Source organism: Stenella coeruleoalba (assembly GCF_951394435.1).
Source record: "Stenella coeruleoalba genome assembly, chromosome: 17".
NCBI lineage: Eukaryota > Metazoa > Chordata > Mammalia > Artiodactyla > Delphinidae > Stenella > Stenella coeruleoalba.
In genome coordinates this window covers 63,219,027-63,240,194 of record NC_137163.1, presented here as the reverse complement: position 1 = coordinate 63,240,194, position 21,168 = coordinate 63,219,027, and the positions used below count along the sequence as shown (strand labels likewise).

At 36.2% G+C, this 21,168-nt stretch overlaps 1 protein-coding gene across 18 annotated transcripts in view; it reads right to left on the bottom strand.

The window, feature by feature from the left end:
- STAU2 (staufen double-stranded RNA binding protein 2) overlaps positions 1 to 21,168 on the bottom strand; it is a 305,285-nt gene that overhangs the window by 151,187 nt on the left and 132,930 nt on the right. For all 18 annotated transcript variants that reach the window (XM_079901619.1, XM_079901618.1, XM_079901620.1 and 15 more), the window contains one exon: positions 10,603 to 10,663. In XM_079901619.1, coding sequence (XP_079757745.1) covers positions 10,603 to 10,663 — 61 coding nt within the window. The remainder of the gene's footprint in view (positions 1 to 10,602; positions 10,664 to 21,168) is intronic.

The following is a 21,168-nucleotide window of genomic DNA, read 5'->3' as shown; positions in this document are numbered from 1 at the left end:
AATTATAAGTGCACATATTCTTTGACTTAGTATTTCCACTTGTAAGAATTTATCCAACAAATACACTAGCACACATTTAAAAGGATGTATGTATGAGCTTTATGCAGCAGTATTATTTATAATATAAAAAGACAGGAAACAACTCAAATGCGCGTCAGTTCAAAACTAGTTAAATAATAAAGTCCTACACATTATCAATACGGAAGGATCTTCAGGACATATTGTTGAGTGAAAAGAAAATTATAGAACAGTGTGTCTACAATGCTAGAGGATAAAATAATACATATTTGAATTTGTTTCTATATGTGTAAAAAGATTCTAGAGTAATATTAAAGAAACTAATCAAAAATTACTTGTTTGGGAGACAGGGTGGAAACTGCTAATGGGGACAAAAGCACAGGGAGATTTCTCACCTTTTCTGCATTTAAAATTTTTATCCACTCAAAAGACTAAGTAAAAATAGAAGAGTAACATAAGATTAACAATATAGTGGAATTTGAACTGAAGTCCAATTAAACTCATCATTAAAATGAATTCAGAGGTACAAAAGTGATTTAAAATGTTTCTACTTCTACTAGATATTTTGAAGGGCTCTCCACTCTTCCACTACAAAGCAGACAGTATTTCCTGTAAATCTGAATGTACACATACCCTGTAATTCATAGATTCCACTCCTAGGTATGTTCCCAGAAACTCTTACATATGTATACCAGGAAACATGCTCGAAAATGTTCACAGTAATATTGTTTATAATAACAAAATCCTGAAAATATCCCAAGTGGATTAATAGGAGAATAGATAAATCAATTATAGAATATGCACACGGTGGATGAAATAACTATATGTTAACAAAATAAATTAATCTTAAGTTATAATTTGAAATGGGAGAAAATATTCCAGAAAGTATACAGTATAATGTCATTGTTTCTAAAGTTAAAAAAGCAAAACAAAACAAATACTGTTAAGGACTCATATTTATTTGATAAAACTGTATGAAATAAAGGGTGATAAAACTGTATGACTATATATAAAATCCAGAGAGTGATTACCTCAGGTGGGGAGAAGCAAGGTAGGCCAAGGGACAAGAAAGTGGTGAAGGTAACAACATTGGTAACGTTCTGGTCCTCAAATGCAGCAGTGGATTCGTAAGTGCTCATTTTATCATCATGCTTCATAACTTGTATGTGTTAAATTCATTATGTATCAAGTATTACCTATATTTTTTCTTTAAAAATAATACATGTTTAACATTTCTTGGTAAATTATAATATATTATATGGGAGTTATAAACCTCCATCTTTCTAGACAAGCTGATGAATGAGTACTTACAAGAATTACCCTTATTTTATCCTATGTTTATTGTAGAATTTCTTTGATAACACAGAAAATAATTTAGTAGCTCTTAATACTTCAGCTTTCAGTCTCTGGGAGACTTTCCTCTGTGTGTCACTGCTCTGCTCTGTTTTGGTTATAAGAATACTAGTTTTAAACACCTTTGATCCTCGCAGGGCTCTGAGAATAAGGAGCACATATTTCAGATTTCCAAAACAAATTTCAGAAGCTGAAATTTCATTCAAACTTTAGAAAACTACTCATTTTCTCCTCTTAAAAAAAGTCATAAAAGTCTCCCCAAGTAGACTTAGGTATTCAGTAACTACCTCCATAGCTGTTTAATATATACCATTTGTTTAAATTCAGCCAGATTGTGCAATTCAGGCCAAAGTTTGTTGTATCTGTCAGTGTTTTAAATATACTTCAATTTTTTTCTGATTATAAACCTGTGTATGTTTATTATGGAAAAGACATTCTCTTATATTTTTCCATACCTTTTAGTTAAGCTTTAGAAAAAATTGGGCCTAAGCTTTGCATTCTTGTTTCTTCAGAAAGGCAGTGCTAATTCACAATCTTCTCAGCAGTAAGTGAGTAACTGTTTCTTCAGTGGCTAGAATCATCATTTTTAAATTCTTGTCAATTATATAGATGTGAAATTATATAACATTTATTTCTAATCTGGACTTTCCTGATTGCTGAACAGTTTTCATTACTTAATTTCTGTTTTTTTTTAAAATGACTCCCTAAGTCCTTCGGCCATTTTTCTATTGGGAAGTTACTTAACCTGTAGGTGTCCTTTGGGTATATTTAACCTGGTGCTTACATATGCTGCAAGTTATGCTTTCTGTTTGTCATTTACCTTTTTATTTTCTTACGCTGTTCCCTGAATTCATTTTTAGTTTTTATGTATCTAAACCCATCTCTTTTTAAGTTACGATTTCATCCTTTGCTCTTATGCTTAAAAACACTCTCATACTGCAATCAATAAATGTATCCTAAAATGGTTCATATGGTTTCATTTTTTAACAAAACATGTATCTGAAATCTTTTTGTATGTAAAAATGTAATTCAAACAAGTTTTTTAAATCATGAAAAATTTTTAATTCATTCAATCTTTCCTGAGAATATTTCACAAAGATACACTGTGTTAATCTGATTACAGGGACTTCCCTGGTGGTCCAGTGGCAGAGAATCCGCCTTGCAATGCAGGGGACACAGATTCAATCCCTGGTCAGGGAACTAAGATCCCACATGCCACGGGGTAACTAAGCCCGTGCGCCACAACTACTGAGCTTGTGCACATCAACTAGAGAGTCTGCATGCTGCAAACTACAGAGCCCACACACTCTGGAGCCCGCGCGCCACAACTAGAGAGAAGCCCGAGTGCCACAATGAAGAGCCTGTGTGCCTGCAACTAAGCCCCGACGCAACCTAAATAAATAAATATTTTTAAAAATCTGATTAAAGGCTTTCCTTCTAGTTTCAGATTATTTTTCCTTAAATGAATGGGCCCTTAACTACAAACTCAACTGGTATGCCTAAAACAAAAGCAAGCTTAACACTGTCTCTCATTCCCCTATTGAAATACCAATGGAATAAATCTAAACTAAGAAGGTAAAATACCATACTCAGAAAACTGTAAGACACTGATGAAAGAAACTGAAGACAACACAGATGCAAAGATATACATGTTCATGGACTGGAAGAATTAATATTGTTAAAATGACCATACTACCCAAGGCAATCTACAGATCCAGTGAAATCCCTATCCAAGTGTCCATGGCATTTTTCACAGAACTAGAAAAAATAATTCTAAAATCTGTATGGAAACACAAAAGACCCTGAATAGCTAAAACAACCTTGACGAAGAAGAACAAAGAACATGTGCCCTAATTTAAAACTATATTACAAAGCTACAGTAATCAAAACAGTATGGTGGTACTAGCACAAAAGCAGAAACAAAGACCAATGGAACAGAATAGACAGCCCAGAAATAAACCCACATACTTCTGGTCAATTAATCTATGACAAAGGAGGCAAGAATATACAATGGAGAAAAGAGAGTCTCTTCAATAAGTGGTGCCAGGAAAACTGGACACCTACATGTAAAAGAATGAAATCAGAACATTCTCTAACACCATATACAAAAATAAACTCAAATGAACTAAAGACCTAAATCTAAGAATGGAAACCATAAACATCCTAGAAGAAAACGTAGGTGGAATACTCTTTGACATAAATTGTAGCAAGATATTTTTGGATCTGTCTCCTAAAGCAAAGGAAATAAAAGCAAAAATAAACAAATGGGATCTGATTAAACTTAAAAGCTTTTGTGCAGTGAAGGAAACCATTGACAAAATGAAAATACAAGCTATGGAATGGGAGAAAATATTTGAAAATGATATGACCGATAAGGGGTTAATATCCAAAGTATATAAACAGCTCATACAACTCAACATCAAAAAATGAACTCCATTAAAAAATGGGCAGAAGACCTGAAGATATTTTTCCAAAGAAGACATACAGATGGCCAATAGCCACATGAAAAGATGCTCAGCATTGCTAATCATCAGAAAAATGCAAATTAAAAACAAAATGAGATATCACCTCACACCTGTCAGAATGACTATCATCAAAAAGACCACAAATAACAAATGTTGCTGAGGGTGTGGAGAAAAGGGAACCCTCCTGCACTGATGGTGGGAATGTAAATTGTTGTAGCCACTATGGAAAACAGTATGGAGGTTTCTCAAAAAAACTAAAAATAGAGCTACCATATGATCCAGGAATTTCACTCCTGGGGATTTATGTGAAAAAACTGAAAACACTGATTTGAAAAGATACATGCACCCTAATGTTCACAGCAGCACTGTTTATAACTGTCAAGATACGGAAGTAATCTAAGTGTCCATTAATAGATGAATGGATAAAGAAGATGTGGTATATATGTACAAAGGAACACTACTCAGCTATAAAAAAACATAAAATTTTGCCATCTGCAACAATGTGGATGGACGTGGAGGGTATTGTGCTAAGTGAAATGAGTCAGAAAGAGAAACACAAATACTGTACGATATCACTTACATGTGAAATCTATAAAAATAAAACAAACTAGTGAATACAGCAAAAAGAAACAGACTCACAGATGTAGAGAATAAACTAGTGCTTACCAATGGGGAGAGGCAAGATAAGGGTAGGGGATTGAGAGGTAAAAACTACTATGTATAATAAATAACTAAGCTACAAGGATATACTGTACAACATAGAATACAGCCAATATTTTATAATAACTATAAATGGAATATAACCTTTAAAAATTGTGAATCACCTGTACACCTGAAACTTATATAATATTGTACATCAACTATACTTCCATTTTTAAAAAAGACAACAAATAACAAGTGTTGGCAAGGATGTGGAGAAAAGAGAACTATTATGCACTGCTGGTGGGACTATAAATTGGTACAGTCGCTATGGAAAACAGTACGGAGATTCCTCAAAAAATTAAAAACAGAACTATGATGCAGCAATTCCACTCCTCGGTATTTATCTGAAGAAAATGAAAACACTAATTAGAAAAAAACGTATGTTCACCAATGTCTTAACAGTTTTCCAAGTACAGGTCTTTTACCTCCTTGGTTAGATTTATTCCTAGGTATTTTATTTTCTTTGATGCAACTGTAAATGGGATTGTTTTTTCAATTTCTTTTTGTGACAGTTCATTGTTAGTGTACAGAAAAGCAACAGAATTTTGTACCCTGAAGACAATTTAACCTGGCACAGCTAGCACCTAACTGTAAGTAGACAAAAAAAGTTAAAGTGTATGTGCATTTAATTTTTGAAGTGGAAGATATTTTTAAAAATATTACAGTCATAAGAAACTGCTAACAGTTACAACTAAAAAACAGTTTAAGTGGTTTTGCAAGTGACTGTGATTGCAGAGCCTGGTTCCTGACTTGACTGCCTGCAGATCTAAAACGTGGACCTAATTTTTGCATGCTTCCCGGGCTTTCTTCATTGTACTGAATTTCACTGAATCCGTAGATTGACTTGATACATACAATGGAATATTACTCAGCCCTAAAAAACAATGAAATCTTCCCATTTTCAACAACACGGACGAACCTAGAGGGTATTATGCTAAGTGAAACAAACCAGACAGAGAACGACAAATACTGTATGACTTCACTTACATGTGGAAGTTAAAAACAAAACAAATGAACAAACATAACAAAAGAGTTATAGATACAGAGAACCAACAGGTAGTTGCTAGAGGGGGTTGGGGGAGGAAAGAAATAAATGAGGGAGATTAGGATGGTACAGACTTCCAGTTGCAAAATAAATGTGTCATGGGTATGAAATGTACAGTGTGGGGAATATAATCAATAACTATGTAATATCTCTGTATGGTGAAGTCATAACTAGACTTACTGTGGTGCTCATTTTGAAATTTATAGAAATATTTAATGACTATGTTGTGTAACAGGAACTAACACAGTGTTGTAGGTCAATTATACTTCAAAAACAATCAAAGAAACTCATAGAAAAAGAGATCAGATATGTGGCTACTAGAGGTGGGAGGTAAGGAAGGGGGAACTGGGTGAAGGCAGTCAACAAAGGTACAAACTTCCAGTTATAAGTACTAGGCATGTAATGTGCAATATGATACACAGAAATAACACTGCTGGATGTTACAGATGAAAGTTGACGAGAGAGCAAATATTAGGATTTCTCATCATAAGGAAAAATATTTTTTTCTACTTCTTTAATTTTGTATGAGGTGATAGATGTTCACTAAAATTATTGTGATAATCATTTCATGATGTAAGTCAAATCATTATGCCTGTACATCTTAAACTTATACAGTGCTATATGTCAATTATATCTCAATGAAACTGGAAGAAGAAAAAATAAAATAGACTGCTACAAGTCAGCTACACTCTTAGATTTCCAACATAGTATTTATATGTCTAAATAAATAATTAAGTTGAATCATTTGGCTCTGTATTTAAATCCTATTGGCTCCAACTAATTTAACTGTCATTACAAAGTGGCTTCTGTTATGGGAGCCCCAAAAGGGAACTGTTCAGGGAATTCTCCCAAAACACTTAAAGGATCTATTCATCTATTCTCTTAAAAGTACAGACTTCACCCACCTGCCCCCCTCCAAAATGTAGAGGTTCTAAATACAGCACACAGCATAGGGGATACAAGCATGCAATCTCTCTAATGTCATGTCACCAGGATGGTTTATCCTCCTGGTTTCAGGATGTACAGAGTTTAATAATACATGGATATAACATAAAAGTGACAAAAATTTTGATAAGTCAACTTCAATACTGAAAAGGTTATTAAGAATTCCTTCCCATCCCAAAAGTATTTGTCTTGGGTCATCTCTAATGAACCTTAGAAGAGCCAGCGTATTTCACAGGGGCTAAATAAAACTTTTTAAAAGGTTAACGGAAAAATATTTATGTGAAAAATGCCTCCGAACAATCTTTTAGTGGGTGGATTCGGCACATACCAGTGAATGCTTTTGAGCTTAGTCCAATTTCGAATTAAGCCAGAGTTTACCTTTAAGAAACAATGAACCTGCTTTTAAGTAAAACCCTGTGTTAATAAGAAACATGGAATGTGAATACAAAAAAAAAAAAGATTTTATCAACTGAACTGTATCTAAAAATTTTACAAAGTTTTCCATGAGCCGTAAGTCTTTAAAATGCATGATCTTTTAAAACACTTGTTAGTCATTCATCTGTAAAAATCTAGCTTCTTATGTGTGTGCCAAGTATAAAATTGCCCCACGCTAAATTTAACACAAACCTCACATTACAGAGTTATGTGTTCTTGCACTTCAACACGACTATGACAGTGATTCACAGGGTGAAAATACACTGAGAAGAGTCTACATTCTGCAATTCAGTGCAATGAAGAAAGGCTTGTGAAGCATGCAAAAATTAGGTCCATGTTTTAAATCTGCAGGCCATCAAGCCAGGAGCCAGGCTCTGAAATCACAATCACTTGCAAAACCATTTAAACTATTTTTTTGTTGTAACTGTTAGCAGTTTCTTATGACTGTAATGTTTTTAAAAAAATATCTTCCACTTCAAAAATTAAATGCACATGTACATTAACTTTTTTTGTCTACTTACAGTTAGGTGCTAGCCGTGCCAGGTTAAAATTGCCTTCTTCCCCCTTTCCAATTCTGTATTCTCTTCTTTTAATTTTTTTTTGAAGATTTAAATTTTTTTTATTTTCGGCTGCGTTGGGTCTTCATTGCTGCATGCGGGCTTTCTCTAGTTGTGGTGAGCGGGGGCTACTCTTCGTTGCAGTGCATGGGCTACGCATCGCAGTGTCTTCTCTTGTTGCAGAGCACGGGCTCTAGGCACGTGGGCTTCAGTAGTTGCAGCACACGGACTCAGCAGTTGTGGCACGCGGTCTCAGCAGTTGTAGCTCGTGGGCTCTAGAGCACAGGCTCAGTAGTTGTGGCACACGGGCTTAGTTGCTCTGCGGCATGTGGGATCTTCCCAGACCAGGGATCAAACCCGTGTCCCCTGCACTGGCAGGCGGATTCTTATCCACTGTGCCAGCAGGGAAGTCCTCTTCTTTTAATTTTTGTACACTGTGGTTCCAAGTTAATTTCATAATATTTATCCAAATAATTGTTGGCTAAAAATTTGTTCTTTTTAACTACAACTTGTGAAGTAAAGTAAAGTTTAATCAAAAAAAAAAAAAATGAAGAGAGTCACTTTATGATGACATTCTGTTTTCTACAAAGTAATGTTACCTTTTCATATGTTATTCAAGAATGATTAATCATTTTACAAATGCTAGAAAATTAAAGATACTCAATACTATAAATTGATTATGTGTAACTCTTAACAGAGCACATTGAAAAATAAGATGTAAACTGAGTTGCTCAAGGTCAGACAATATGGCAGTGAGGCAGGCAGCTCTGGCAGTCTCTCAAATTCCTGTCTTCCCACATGTGCCATACTGAGACCCCTGCTCTGTCCCCTGCCTGCAAAACACTAACACAGGTATTGTCCACAGGACAGGAACCACCTAGGGCAGAATTTCAAACTTAAGAATTGATTAAGTAGAAGAGAATTTAACCTAAACATTATCATAATATATGAATTCAAATTATTTTTTAGGTAATGGAGTCATCATAGCAACCAACTTTTTCCTAACGTTGTATTTAAGTAGCTACGAGCTGGCTCCAGAGGACCTGGGGGCTCCACTAGAGAGAACTAGCTCTGGGGAAGAGAAACAGTTAAATTTCAGAGCTGGGCTGCCCTCATTGTTTGTGGTAACCTGCAGGCCACTCACAGAAGAACCTTGTATCAGCTTTCTCACCTCCTCACACTGGGAAGGGGTGATCATCCTTCTTTCAAATTCTCAGTTTGAGCTACTCTACTGTAGACCAGAGGAAGTCCTAGAGTGTTAACAGTTTGGTTAAATTTTGAGGGGGCTTCAAATCGCTTTATCACTTCTAACATTACGTTTAAAGCAAATCTTTTATGCATTCTTATACACTTCTCATCACTGAAACTCACTGGCCTCTCTGTGATATTTCTTCCCCTACTTGCAAAGGAGTTCCAAATCCCTTAGCAAATTATGAAAAAAATCAACAGACATAAAGATGAGGGTCAAAATATCACTGTTTAATGATGGGAGTTTGCAGGCTAGCTACAATGTGCTTTCATGTTAAAACTATCAAGTTAACAACTATCTGACTTCCATATTCAAATACATAATGTTTATGTTCTTTGAAAAAATATCTAATGCCAAAAGTAACTATTCAAATATAAACCATACATATTCTTTGGTTCACATGTACATGCAATAACTCTGACAGATAAAGAGTATAAGAGTGGAATTTTTGGCGAGCTTACACAGAATTATAGAATTTTTATTAAAAAAACGAGAGAAGGCATGGAAGGAAATTAACATTCATTATGTGCTTACTAAGAAAGAGATACTGTGCTAAGTACTTTACATAAAACTGAGATCAACTGAATGTTTCTTACATTCCTTGACCAAGTAATTATCATCGTATATATTCAAACATCAAAGGAATTAAAAACAAACTCTCTGAGAATCCTGAACTGATTCCATTTTTTCTTTGGGCAATGTGCTAAGCCTATCACATTCATCATCCTTACATACAGAGACAAAAGGCCCAGAGTCATATTACATTATTTAAATTATTCCCAGAAAGTAACTCATGAATACTATTACCTCACTGAAATAGTCTTTCCAAGAGGCTAGTTTTGGTGATCCAAGAATTCAATTCTCATAAGCATGCTTTGATAAGAGTTTGTTACAAATTTCATTATACATCAAGAGATGAGCTGCTAACATGAAAGAATACTCTTCATTATGACGATTTACATATTTAAGCTAATTCAGCTTCTGAAGGTTATGAAGAAGAGAACTAGGGTTAGAAATGAGAGAGATCTGACTTCACTCAGGCCTTCACTTCGATGAGGTCTTCACTGGCTGGCTGTGCTGTTTTACTGATTAACAGTAAAATAGTCACTTCAGTGACAACAGATGCTTTTTGGGAAAGGTGGGGAGGAAATCAAGCAAAATATCTACGCTTCCAATGCATAACAGCTTGATCATGTACCTCTGAAAAAAGAAATAACCTGAAGTGGATTTTTAAATGTCTGATATACTATATTTGGAATAAAATTGTAAGCAATTTTATTCTTACATTTCTGATATTTCAATTAGTGACTTTAATAAAATATCAAAAATTCTAAAGACTCAGCACAACCTGAAAAATGTGGGTATTACAATGTTAAATGAAACCCAGTACAAACTTTCGTCTATATTATAATTATGTAAAAGTGTGTGTGTGTGTGTGTGTGTGTGTGTGTGTGTGTGTGTGTGTGTACCTAAAAAGTAGAACTGTGAAAAGAGTTGATGTTGGGTTATAATGGGCTGATAGATAATTGTTTTTCTTTCTTGATTCTTTTCTATTGTAATAATGTCACAACAAAAACAACTTATAAAAAAAGAACATCACTGCTTTATGGATAAAATAGTACTCCGTCTGCAATGACTGAACCATGTTAAAGATATGAGTACCTGTGTCTTCTGTCAGTTCCAGGAAAGCAAACACCACAACTTCCATGCATCCCCCATAACACTTAACGTCTCATCTCAGGTCCAAACAGACCCAGTAAATACCCAATGAGGGACAAGTCACTGAACCACTGATGAACACCAAGTGTAGTTAATATAAAAATAGAAACTTACTGTTATTTGTTGGTTCAGGAAACCCAGCCTTTGGACCACTCCATCCTTTGTTTTCCCCTGTCTGAAAAATTAAACCAATTGTTTAAGTCCGGGGAAAGAGACTCAAATTCAAAAAGAAAGAAGTTGACTAATCAATTAAGCAAGGGCAAAGGTTATTCTGCTCGTTCTCTCCACCTCTGACCCCAGAACCATGGACACAAGAATAACCAACATGAACGGTACCATCTATCCCTTTTCTACGTTCGAATCTGTTTCTTATGTCTCCTGCTTTTATCTGTTTATTTAAATTTATAATTTCAGTCATCAATAAAGCCCCATATTTAGTATATGTATTATATTTATACAACATGGGCTCTACCAAGGTGGTGAAGAAGTAAATAATTCTTTTTCTAACAGTAGACAATAATCATCACAAGTGCTAAAGTGACTAAAAGGGCTTCTTTATCACTTCTGAAGTCAAATTAACAATAGAAATATTACTATGCCTGTACTGGAAAAGTCCTGACAAGGGTCACTGAATATTGCTAATGACATGGGCAAAAAAACTGAAAACTAAACCCTAACTTTAAGTGAAATCTGGAATATCCTGGCTTTTCCCAGATGATTTGGTCAATGTCTAGTGTAAAATACATTCTGAGCTCAGATATTTTGAAGTAGTAAGTATTTTAATCACATTATAAGTGACTTTAACTGGTTACATTCTCTTTTTGTGGAGCTGGTGTTATTAAGTACTCCAGGAGGGGAAAAGGCCTATTTCCTATTATAAGCAGTATTTATGTTCTCAGATGTCAAAGATCAAAGGGATAAATTAAATCCATATATAAACACAAACTACGTTTCCAGCAAATAGTGTACAACTGTGAAAGGACGGAGGAGAAAACGTGTGTAAATGCAGATACACGTGGACGGGAAGGCCTGAGGAGACTCCCACTCACAAGTTCTCTGTGAAGCACAAAACAGGATCACAGAATGAGAGGAGAGCTGACGGAGGGGGTTACAAATCTGAGGAAAGTGTACACTGCAAGGAATAAGTCACTTCAGGGAAAGAAAGAGCTGGCTGGTTAGAAGAATACAGATCCTCAGGCACCTGAGTGCTCAGTCGAAGTTGGTAATAATACATTTAGCACTTCATTTCTCCCTTTCTCTCCTTCTACTAATAACCAAAGTTACTTAAGTATTAGATTTCATTCCCTAAGCCTAATGTTTCACCTTCAACTGACTCCCAAGCCTGCTGCTCTCTGATTTCTACCCCAACACTCTCATGAAACTGCTTTTGTAAGGTTTCTGCTTAAACATGACACAGTGACCACAAAGAGTAATCTTTTCTCTCTCCCCAAACAACTCTAAATTGATAATCCAATAAGCCATAAACTCTCTCTCTTGCCCTCTGCCCCTACCCTCCACAGAATATGAAAGGAAGCAACAGCAGAAGAGGTAAGTCAAAGTTGGTAACCTGGAAAGCAGATTAGCTGCAACTAACTTAGCAGATGTGAGCTGGCTGAAACCTCACCTGCAGAGCAAGAAGCCAGCAAAGAGCTCACAAAGAGTAAATCAGTTTGTGCTCCAGGACCCCAGAAAGCCTCGGGAATCAGAAGCACACCTGGTACTTCTAAAGATGAATCCTGGAAGAGCCTGAAAACAGAAAGACTGTTTGGAGCTCTTTCAAAATGCTATGAGACTTCCAGGTTACCTCTCTGACCCCAAGGAGACAGATTTCCTAAAAGGTTTCCTCTTCAGAAAGGCCTAAAACAGAGAGGCTCTGGACACCAGGTACAGCTGAGATGGGATGGATCTATACGCCACACTGCAAATAAGGAGATGGAGTCCAAAGCTACATCCTTACATTCTGGAAGATAAGGTTCCCCAGCTCCCTTCCTCACTGGGCCTCCGAAGACAACACCCAGCCTACGACCCACAAGGATGGTGAGGACAACACAGGGAACAGAGTAAAACTTCAAAAAAAAAAAAAAAGATTAAAAAAAACGTTCTCAGAGAGAAAGAAAGAGAGAAATACTACACGCATTAAACAAGAACAGGAGGTTATAAAGAGGAATATTCCGAGAATGAGAAAGAGCTCTGGGAAATAAAAAATACGATAGCTGAAGCAAAATACTTCAAAGAACGACTGGAAGACAAAAGTGAAGAAATCTCCTAGGAAACAGAACATAAAGAAAAAGAGAGAGAGATAGAAAATAAAGAAAGAATCAGAAGATCATCCATTAGACTAACAGGTAACCTAGAAAGAAACATTAGCAAAAATGGAAGGAAAGAAATTATCAAAGAAAAAATATAAGAAGTCTCCCACTTTTAAAGTATATGAATTTCTGGACTGAAACCCAAACACCTAACACAATTTATAAAAGAATATACAAATCAAGTCAATCACCCATGAATTTTCCAAACTCCTGAGAAAAGAAGTTAGAAAAGCATCAAGAGGGAGACGAAACATAAAGGTTTCATAACAGGCTGAAGAATCTGAAGGCTTTGGAGTTTCAACAGGAATGCTGAGAGGTAGAAAACATTGGTGCAATGCCTTCAAAACTCTGTGAAAAAAGTATTTCTAATTTAGAATTATGTCTCAGAAAAACTATCAGCTGTGTGGGAAACATTAAGATGTATCAGACCTATAAGATCTCAAAAAAATTTACTCCCCATGTATCCTCTATCAGGAAGCTACTAGAGCATGTACTCCATCAACACAAGGAAATACCTGAAGAAAAAGGGAAACTGTCCAGAAAACAGGCAACTCAACAAGGGAGAGAGGCAAAAGCAATTTTCAGTGAAATGGTGAAGAAAAGAACCAAAATAGTGGGTCTTTAGCAGATCCATCAAACAAACAGTCCAAAGTAGAAGAGGAGGATAAAGAGCTCCAAGAAAGAAAAACCTAGAAACTAAAAAAGTACACGATGTGTTTACTTGGCAGAGAGTTTGGGGTTAAATTAGACAGACATAAACAAGTATACATGTGGAGTATGAATAAGAGAACTAAATCTTCATTTTCCATAGCAGGAACTCAGATAATAACCTAAGAAGAAAAACAAACAAAAAAAACACCAAGAAATCTCAGTATAAGCTACTGACGGTAGAAAATAACAGAACAACTAAAACGGTAGTGAGTGGTTGCCTTTGGAAAAAGGGAAACAGAAATGGTCAGTTGCAGTGCAGGACAGCATGGTTTTTTATTATAAAACTTGAGTCTTTATACCATTAATCTTGAATAAATCTCGACTTCTTATACATATATGAGTACTACGTATATTACTCTGACCAATATATAATAAACAAATATTAAAAAGAATAAAGCACATGCCAGTTATGTCTTGATGTAGAACAAATTCCAAGTTATAAGTGAAACCACGACATGTAAGTGAAAAAAAAAAAATCAAGTTACAAGATCAGTATATTTTTTTAAAGGTAGAGAGAGTGTTCCACTCTTCCTTAGAATGTAGAAATGTAACAATGAGAAAGAGCCAGACAATGTAAAAAGTCCTAACTTTCCTTGAACCCATCAGAGATCTGAGATTGTAAAGCAAACAAATGACATGAATTCTAGAGAGTGACAAACCCCTCTGAGGAGAGGCTGGGCTCACAAAATATTTCAACATTGGCAGAGCAAGGAAGGAAGAGATGAATACCAAAAATGCCGGTAAGAAGAAGGCAGATGAAACGTTAGTAAATTCTGAAAGACTGCATGTGGGTTAGCACAACAGTTTAGAAAAACTAGGAACTCCAGAGAGAAGTGCTTTTCCACGGGCTTCCTCTGGGAACTCAGGACAACTGGAAGTACATCAGGAAACCGGAGAGAGCCTCACTTGGTGGGACAGGTATGAAGCAGGTGAATGTCTGTCACAGAGAGAAAAGCAAAGAACTTTGCACACTCCTCTAGTCTTCTCTCATACAAAGACAAAAGCTCAAGCCACTAAGAAAGGAGAGAAACAAATCCTATCTGCCTCTGGGGTAGAGGTAGGAAATTTTATTAACCCGAAAGCTCAGGCAAAGACTCATTGCTTCCGGGTAAAGAGTAGAAGGCAAAAGCTATCTACTCCCAGAAAAAAAAAAAAGGGAGGGTAGAAAACCCTCTTGAGAGAAAGACCCTGCGCCAATATAAAGCAGATGTCTGAAAATGCTGGGAAAGGGGCTGGAAAACTCTACTGCACCCAACACAACCTACAGATCCAAAGTAAAGTTTGGCTACCATGGGGAAGGAGGTAGAAGTAGTAGGAAAAACCCACCTCTGAGCCCCAGGCCCATAGAGTCTGTCTGAGAATGAGGTTGGACAAGAAAATCAAGAACTATGCTCCCTGGCTATTGTAAATAGAGCTGCAATGAACACTGTGGTACATGACTCTTTTTGAATTATGGTTTTCTCAGGGTATATGCTCACTAGTGGGACTGCTGGGTCGGAAGGTAGTTCTATTTTTAGTTTTTTAAGGAACCTCCATACTGTTCTCCATAGTGGTTGTATCAATTTACATTCTCACCAACAGTGCAAGAGGGTTCCCTTTTCTCCACACCCCCTCCAGCATTTTTTGTTTATAGATTTTTTGATGATGGCCATTCTGACCGGTGTGAGGTGCTATCTCATTGTAGTTTTGATTTGCATTTCTCTAATGATTAACGATGTTGAGCATTTTTTCATGTGTTTGTTGGCAATCTGTATATCTTCCTTGGAGAAATGTCTAATTAGGTCTTCTGCCCATTTTTGGATTGGGTTGTTTGTTTTTTTGATATTGAGCTGCATGAGCTGCTTGTAAATTTTGGAGATTAATCCTTTGTCAGTTGCTTCATTGGCAAATATTCTCTCCCACTCTGAGGGTTTGGAAGCAACCTAAGTGTCCGTCGACAGATGAATGGATAAAGAAGATGTGGCACATATATACAATGGAATATTACTCAGTCATAAAAAGAAACGAAATTGAGTTATTTGTAGTGAGGTGGATGGACCTAGAGTCTGTCATACATAGTGAAGTAACTCAGAAATATACTGTATGCTAACACATATATATGGAATCTAAAAGAAAAAAAGGTCACGAAGAACCTAGGGGCAGGACAGGAATAAAGAGGCAGACCTACTACAGAATGGACTTGACGACATGGGGAGGGGGAAGGGTAAGCTGGGACAAAGTGAGAGTGGCATGGACATATATATACTACCAAATGTAAAATCGATAGCTAGTGGGAAGCAGCCACATAGCACAGGGAGATCAGCTCGGTGCTTTGTGACCACCTAGAGGGGTGGGATAGGGAGGGTGGGAGGGAGATGCAAGAGGGAGGAGATATGGGGATATATGTACATGTAGAGCTGATTCACTTTGTTATAAAGCAGAAACTAACACACCATTGTAAAGCACTTATACTCCAATAAAGATGTTAAAAAAAAAAGAATTATGCTCCCTTACCCAACACAATCCTATGATCAAATAATTAGTAGAAGCAGTTGACTACAAAGCATAGAGATATCCCTCACCTCATCGCAGAGCAAAGAAAGGACTGCTGCAACCTGAGGATGGAGCAGAAACATTGAGGAAAAACCCTCCCCAAACATTACCCCAAACAAAACACAGATAACAGCAAACCACTGCTAAACGAACTTGAAGTTAACAGACTGTGGCAACAACAAAACCCAAAACAAGCCCAACTACTGACTAGATTGATGCCACCTTCCATAGTAACAGTCTGACAGAAGAAGAGATTTGCCTATTTCTCAACATAAATGCTATTTAACTCAGCCTCTAATGTTTCTCAATACACAATGTCCAACATTCATTCAAACATTATGAGACATCCAAAACTGCAAAAAGAAATAACCCTCTGTCAAAAGAGGGAGAAGTCAACAAAACAGGACCCAGAGATGACCCAGATGCTAGAACTCTAGGAAATAAATTTTACAATACCTATGATTAATAGCTTAAAAGATCTAATGTAAAAGGCAAACAACATGCATGAACATTTGGAGAATTTCAGGAGAAAAACAGAAATTATAGCAGAACAAAAGCAGATGGAAATCCTAGGGAGATAAATATCACAGAAGAAAATTAATATTGATGTCATTATTAATAGATGAACATAGCTGGAGAATAATCAGTAATATTGTAGATAAATCAATAGAAATTCCTCAAACTGAGAAACAGGAAAAAAAACAAGGAGTGAAAAATAAAAAGGAACAGAAGATTCTGGATCTATTAAGACAACACCAATGGGCTAACAAATGTGTAACTGGAAACTCCCAGGGAGAGAGAAGACAAGGAAGAAGAAATATTTTAAAAGATGATACCTGAGTATTTGACAAAATAACTGAATGACAACAAATCCCAGATCCAATGTGTTCAGAGACCACTAAGCAGGAAAAATACAAAAAGGAGAAAGGAAGGAGGAAGAGGAAGAAAAGGAGGCAAAAGGGAGAGACGAAAGAGGAAGGAGGGAGAAGAGGGAAGAAGAGAAGGAGGAAGAAAGGAAAGAATCAAATTTAGACACATCAGAGTTAAACTGCTGAGAACTAATGAAAAAGGAAAATTTTGAAGGCCTTTAGAGGGGAAAAAAAAGCACACCAAGAGGGGGAAAAAAAGGCAGATAAGAATTACAACAGACGTCACATAAAAAACTATGCAAGTCAGAAGACAGTGGAACAAGATCTTTTAAAGTGCTGAAAGAAACACAAAAACCCAGAATGCCATACCCAGACAAAAATAACTTTTAAAATGAAGACGAAGTAACAAATTTCTCATCAAACAAAAACTGACAGAAATCACTGCCAGCAGACCTGCTAATACAAGTAGTATTAAAGGAAGTTCTACAAGCAAGAGTATAATACCATAAAGAAATTTAGATCTACACAAATGAATGAAGAATTCTGAAAATGGTAAAAAATGAAACTAAATGTAAGATACTTTTCCTGATTTTAACCACATAAAAAGATTGACTATATAAAGCAAAATTAGTAACAACTGTGGGTTTTATACTATATAAAGAGAAGTAAAATGTATGACCACATCGAAGGTGAAAGAGAAAAAAGTGAACAAAGAGTAAATGGAAAAAACAGAAACAACTAATAAGATGGTAGATTTAAATCCAACCACATCAACAGCTATAATAAGTACAAATGGTCTGATCACCCCCAACTAAAAGGCAGAGATTGTCAAATTATATTTTAAAAAGCAAGACCCTTGGGACTTCCCTGGTGGCGCAGTGGTTGAGAGTCCGCCTGCCAATGCAGGGGATACGGGTTCGTGCACCGGTCCGGGAAGATCCCACATGCTGCGGAGCAGCTGGGCCCGTGAGCCATGGCCGCTGAGCCTGCGCGTCCGGAGCCTGTGCTCCGCAACGGGAGAGGCCATGGCAGTGAGAGGCCCGCGTACCGCAAAAAGAAAAAAAATAAAAATAAATAAATAAATAAAAAGCAAGACCCTATTATATGCTTTCTAAAAGAAACCAATTTAAACATAAAGACGCAGATAGGCTAAAAGTAAAATGATGGGGTGGAAATATCCCACACAAACACTAATCAAAATAAAACTGGAGTGACTATATTAACATCAGACAAAGAAGAACTCAGAACAAGGAATATTACCAGGGAGAGAAAAAAATCACATAATAATAAAGTGGCCAAGTCATCATAAAAGCATAACAATCCTAAAGGTATATGTATGTAACAACATAGCTTCAAAGTACATAAAACAAAACTGATAAAGCTGAAAGTACATAAATCCAAATTTCTAGCTGGAGACATTAACACTTGATAGAAGAAGTAAACAGAAAATCAGAAGAGACACAGGACTTGAAAGAAGAAATCAAAGGGAAATTAGAACAAATTTTGAAATGAATAAAAATAAAAACTCAACTAGTCAAAATCTGTGGGACAGAGCTAAACCAGTGCTTAAAGAGAAATACATATCATTAAATTCTTATATTAGAAAAGAAGAAAGTTCTCAGAGCCACAATCTAAGCTTCTAGCTTACAAAACTAAAAAAGAACGGAAAATTAAATCCAAAGCAAGTGAAGGAAGGATAAAACGAAGAGCAGAAATCAATAAAATTGAAAATAAAAAAATAGAGAAAAACAAATGAAACCATAACCTGGTTGTTTGAAAAGGATAAAAATAATTGATAAACCCCTAGCCAGATTGATCAGGAGAAAAAAACAGAACAAATTATCAGTATCAGAAATGAGACAGAAAATGTCACTACAGATGCTGTAGCCATTAAAAGAATGATAAGGCAGTGTTATGAACAATTTTATACCATTAAACTCAACTTAGACGAAATGGACAAATTCCTTGAAAGATTCGAACTGCCAAAGCTCACTCAAGCAGAAGTAGATAATCTGAGTAGTCTTATATCTATTTTTTAAACTCAATTTATACTTAAAACCTTCCTACAGAAAAAAATCTAAACCCAGATGGCTCCACTGGTAAATTCTACCCAACAATTAAGGAAGAAAGAATACCAAACTCTTTGAGACTATGAAAGAGGAGGAAATACTTCCAAACTCACTATAGGAGGCCAGCACTACCCTGACAGTGATATTAAAACCAGTATTTCTACTTGGGATGATGAAAACTTTCTGGCAGTGGACAGTGGTGATAGTTGCACAACACTGTAACTGTACTTAATGCCACTGAAATGTACACCTAAAAATGGTTACAACGGTAATCTTTGTTATGTATGTATATATAGCTATCCCCCACCTTTTCAAAGTTTACTTTATGCCATTTGCTTTTATGAAAGACCTGCACTAGTACCTGTTATTGCTGACCAAAAGAAATCCAAAGAGGGTTTTCACTTCTATGAAAAACCAAAAATACCATTCAGCGTTTGTTTTGCAGGTAACCATCACTGCGGCAGTGCACACCAAGAGTGGCAACTACATTCAGCATCTCAGCATCCAGCCGCCATAGCTTTGAACTGCGTCTGAAGATCTGTGCTTTATCTGGATTTATGTTGTGCATCCGTTACCAAGATGTGTCCTAAGGTAAACACTTCTTCATTTTAGGCCATTCTGGCTTACAAAATGTTTCACAGGAATGCTATACTTTCAGATAGTGGGGGAAAACTGTATCACATAAATTTTTTAAAATCCATCAATAAAAAAATTCACCATATCCACAAACTAAACAGAAAAGTCATATGCGTATCCCAACAGATGCACAGAAAGCATTTGGCAAAGTTCAACATTCACTGATAATTAAGGGGGAAAAAAACTTCCCAACAATGCAAGAATACCAGGAACTATCAGCCTGATATAGAGCATATATAAAAAGCCTACAGGGGCTTCCCTGGTGGCGCAGTGGTTGAGAGTCCGCCTGCCGATACAGGGGACACGGGTTCATGCCCCAGTCCGGGAAGATCCCACATGCCTCGGAGCAGCTGAGCCCATGAGCCATGGCCGCTGAGCCTGCGCGTCCGGAGCCTGTACTCCGCAACGGGAGAGGCCACAACAGTGAGAAGCCCGCGTACCGCAAAAAAAAAAAAAAAAGCCTACAAGCATCACAGTATATAATGGTGAAAGACAATGATTTCCTCGTAGGATCAGAAACAAGGTAAAGATATCTGCTTTCCTATTCAACAATCAATCGCTTCTGTTCAACACTGTTCTGGATGTTCTACTCAGGGCAATAAAGCAAGACAAATAAATAAAAAGCATACAGATTAGAAAGGGAAAAAAACTCTTTATTCACAGACGACACATCATCGATGCAGAAAATCACAAAAAAATCTACAAAATAAGCTAATCTAACTGATAAGTCAGTTTAGCAAGGTCACAGGATACAACGTCAATATATAAAAGACAACTGTATTTCTATATGCTAGAAAAGAAGAATTGGAAATTAAAAACCAATACCATTAACAATAGCATCCACAAACATGAAACGCTTAGGGATAAACATTAAAAATGTACAAGATATTTCTATGAAAAAGTACAAAACACTGCTGGGATCTATTTCCAAAAACCTAAATAAACAGGGAGCTAGATCTTGTTCATGCACTGGAAGACTCAATATTCTTAAGATATCAATTTATGCAAAACTGATCTATATAGTCAACACAACCCCAAAGAAAACTCCCAACTGGATATTTTTTGGTAGAAATTGACTCTACAGTTTATTATGAAAATGCAAAGACTCTAGATTAGCCAAAAAGATTTTTAAAAAGCAGAACAAAGATGGAGTTCGTTATCTGATTTGAAACCGTAGCAAAAAAGCTACACTCTATATACAGTTGTAATAGCTAAAGAACAGACATACAGATTAATGGAACAGAATGGAGACTCTAGAAACAGACCCAAACATATGTGGTCAACTGATTTTCAACAAAGGTGCTAAGGAATTCAATGGAGAAAGCATTCATCTTTTAAACAAATGTGGTGCCTGAACGTACATAAAAAAAAGGAGAGAAGGCAGGAAGGGAGGAGAGGGGAGTCCTTCATCTGATAGCGGACTGGCACACAAAATATATAAAGAACTTTTACAACCCAATAATAAGGAAGCAAAACATCCAGTTTTTTAAAAGACAAAAATTTTGAACAAATACTTCATGGAAGAGATATGAATGGTAAATAAACACATGATAA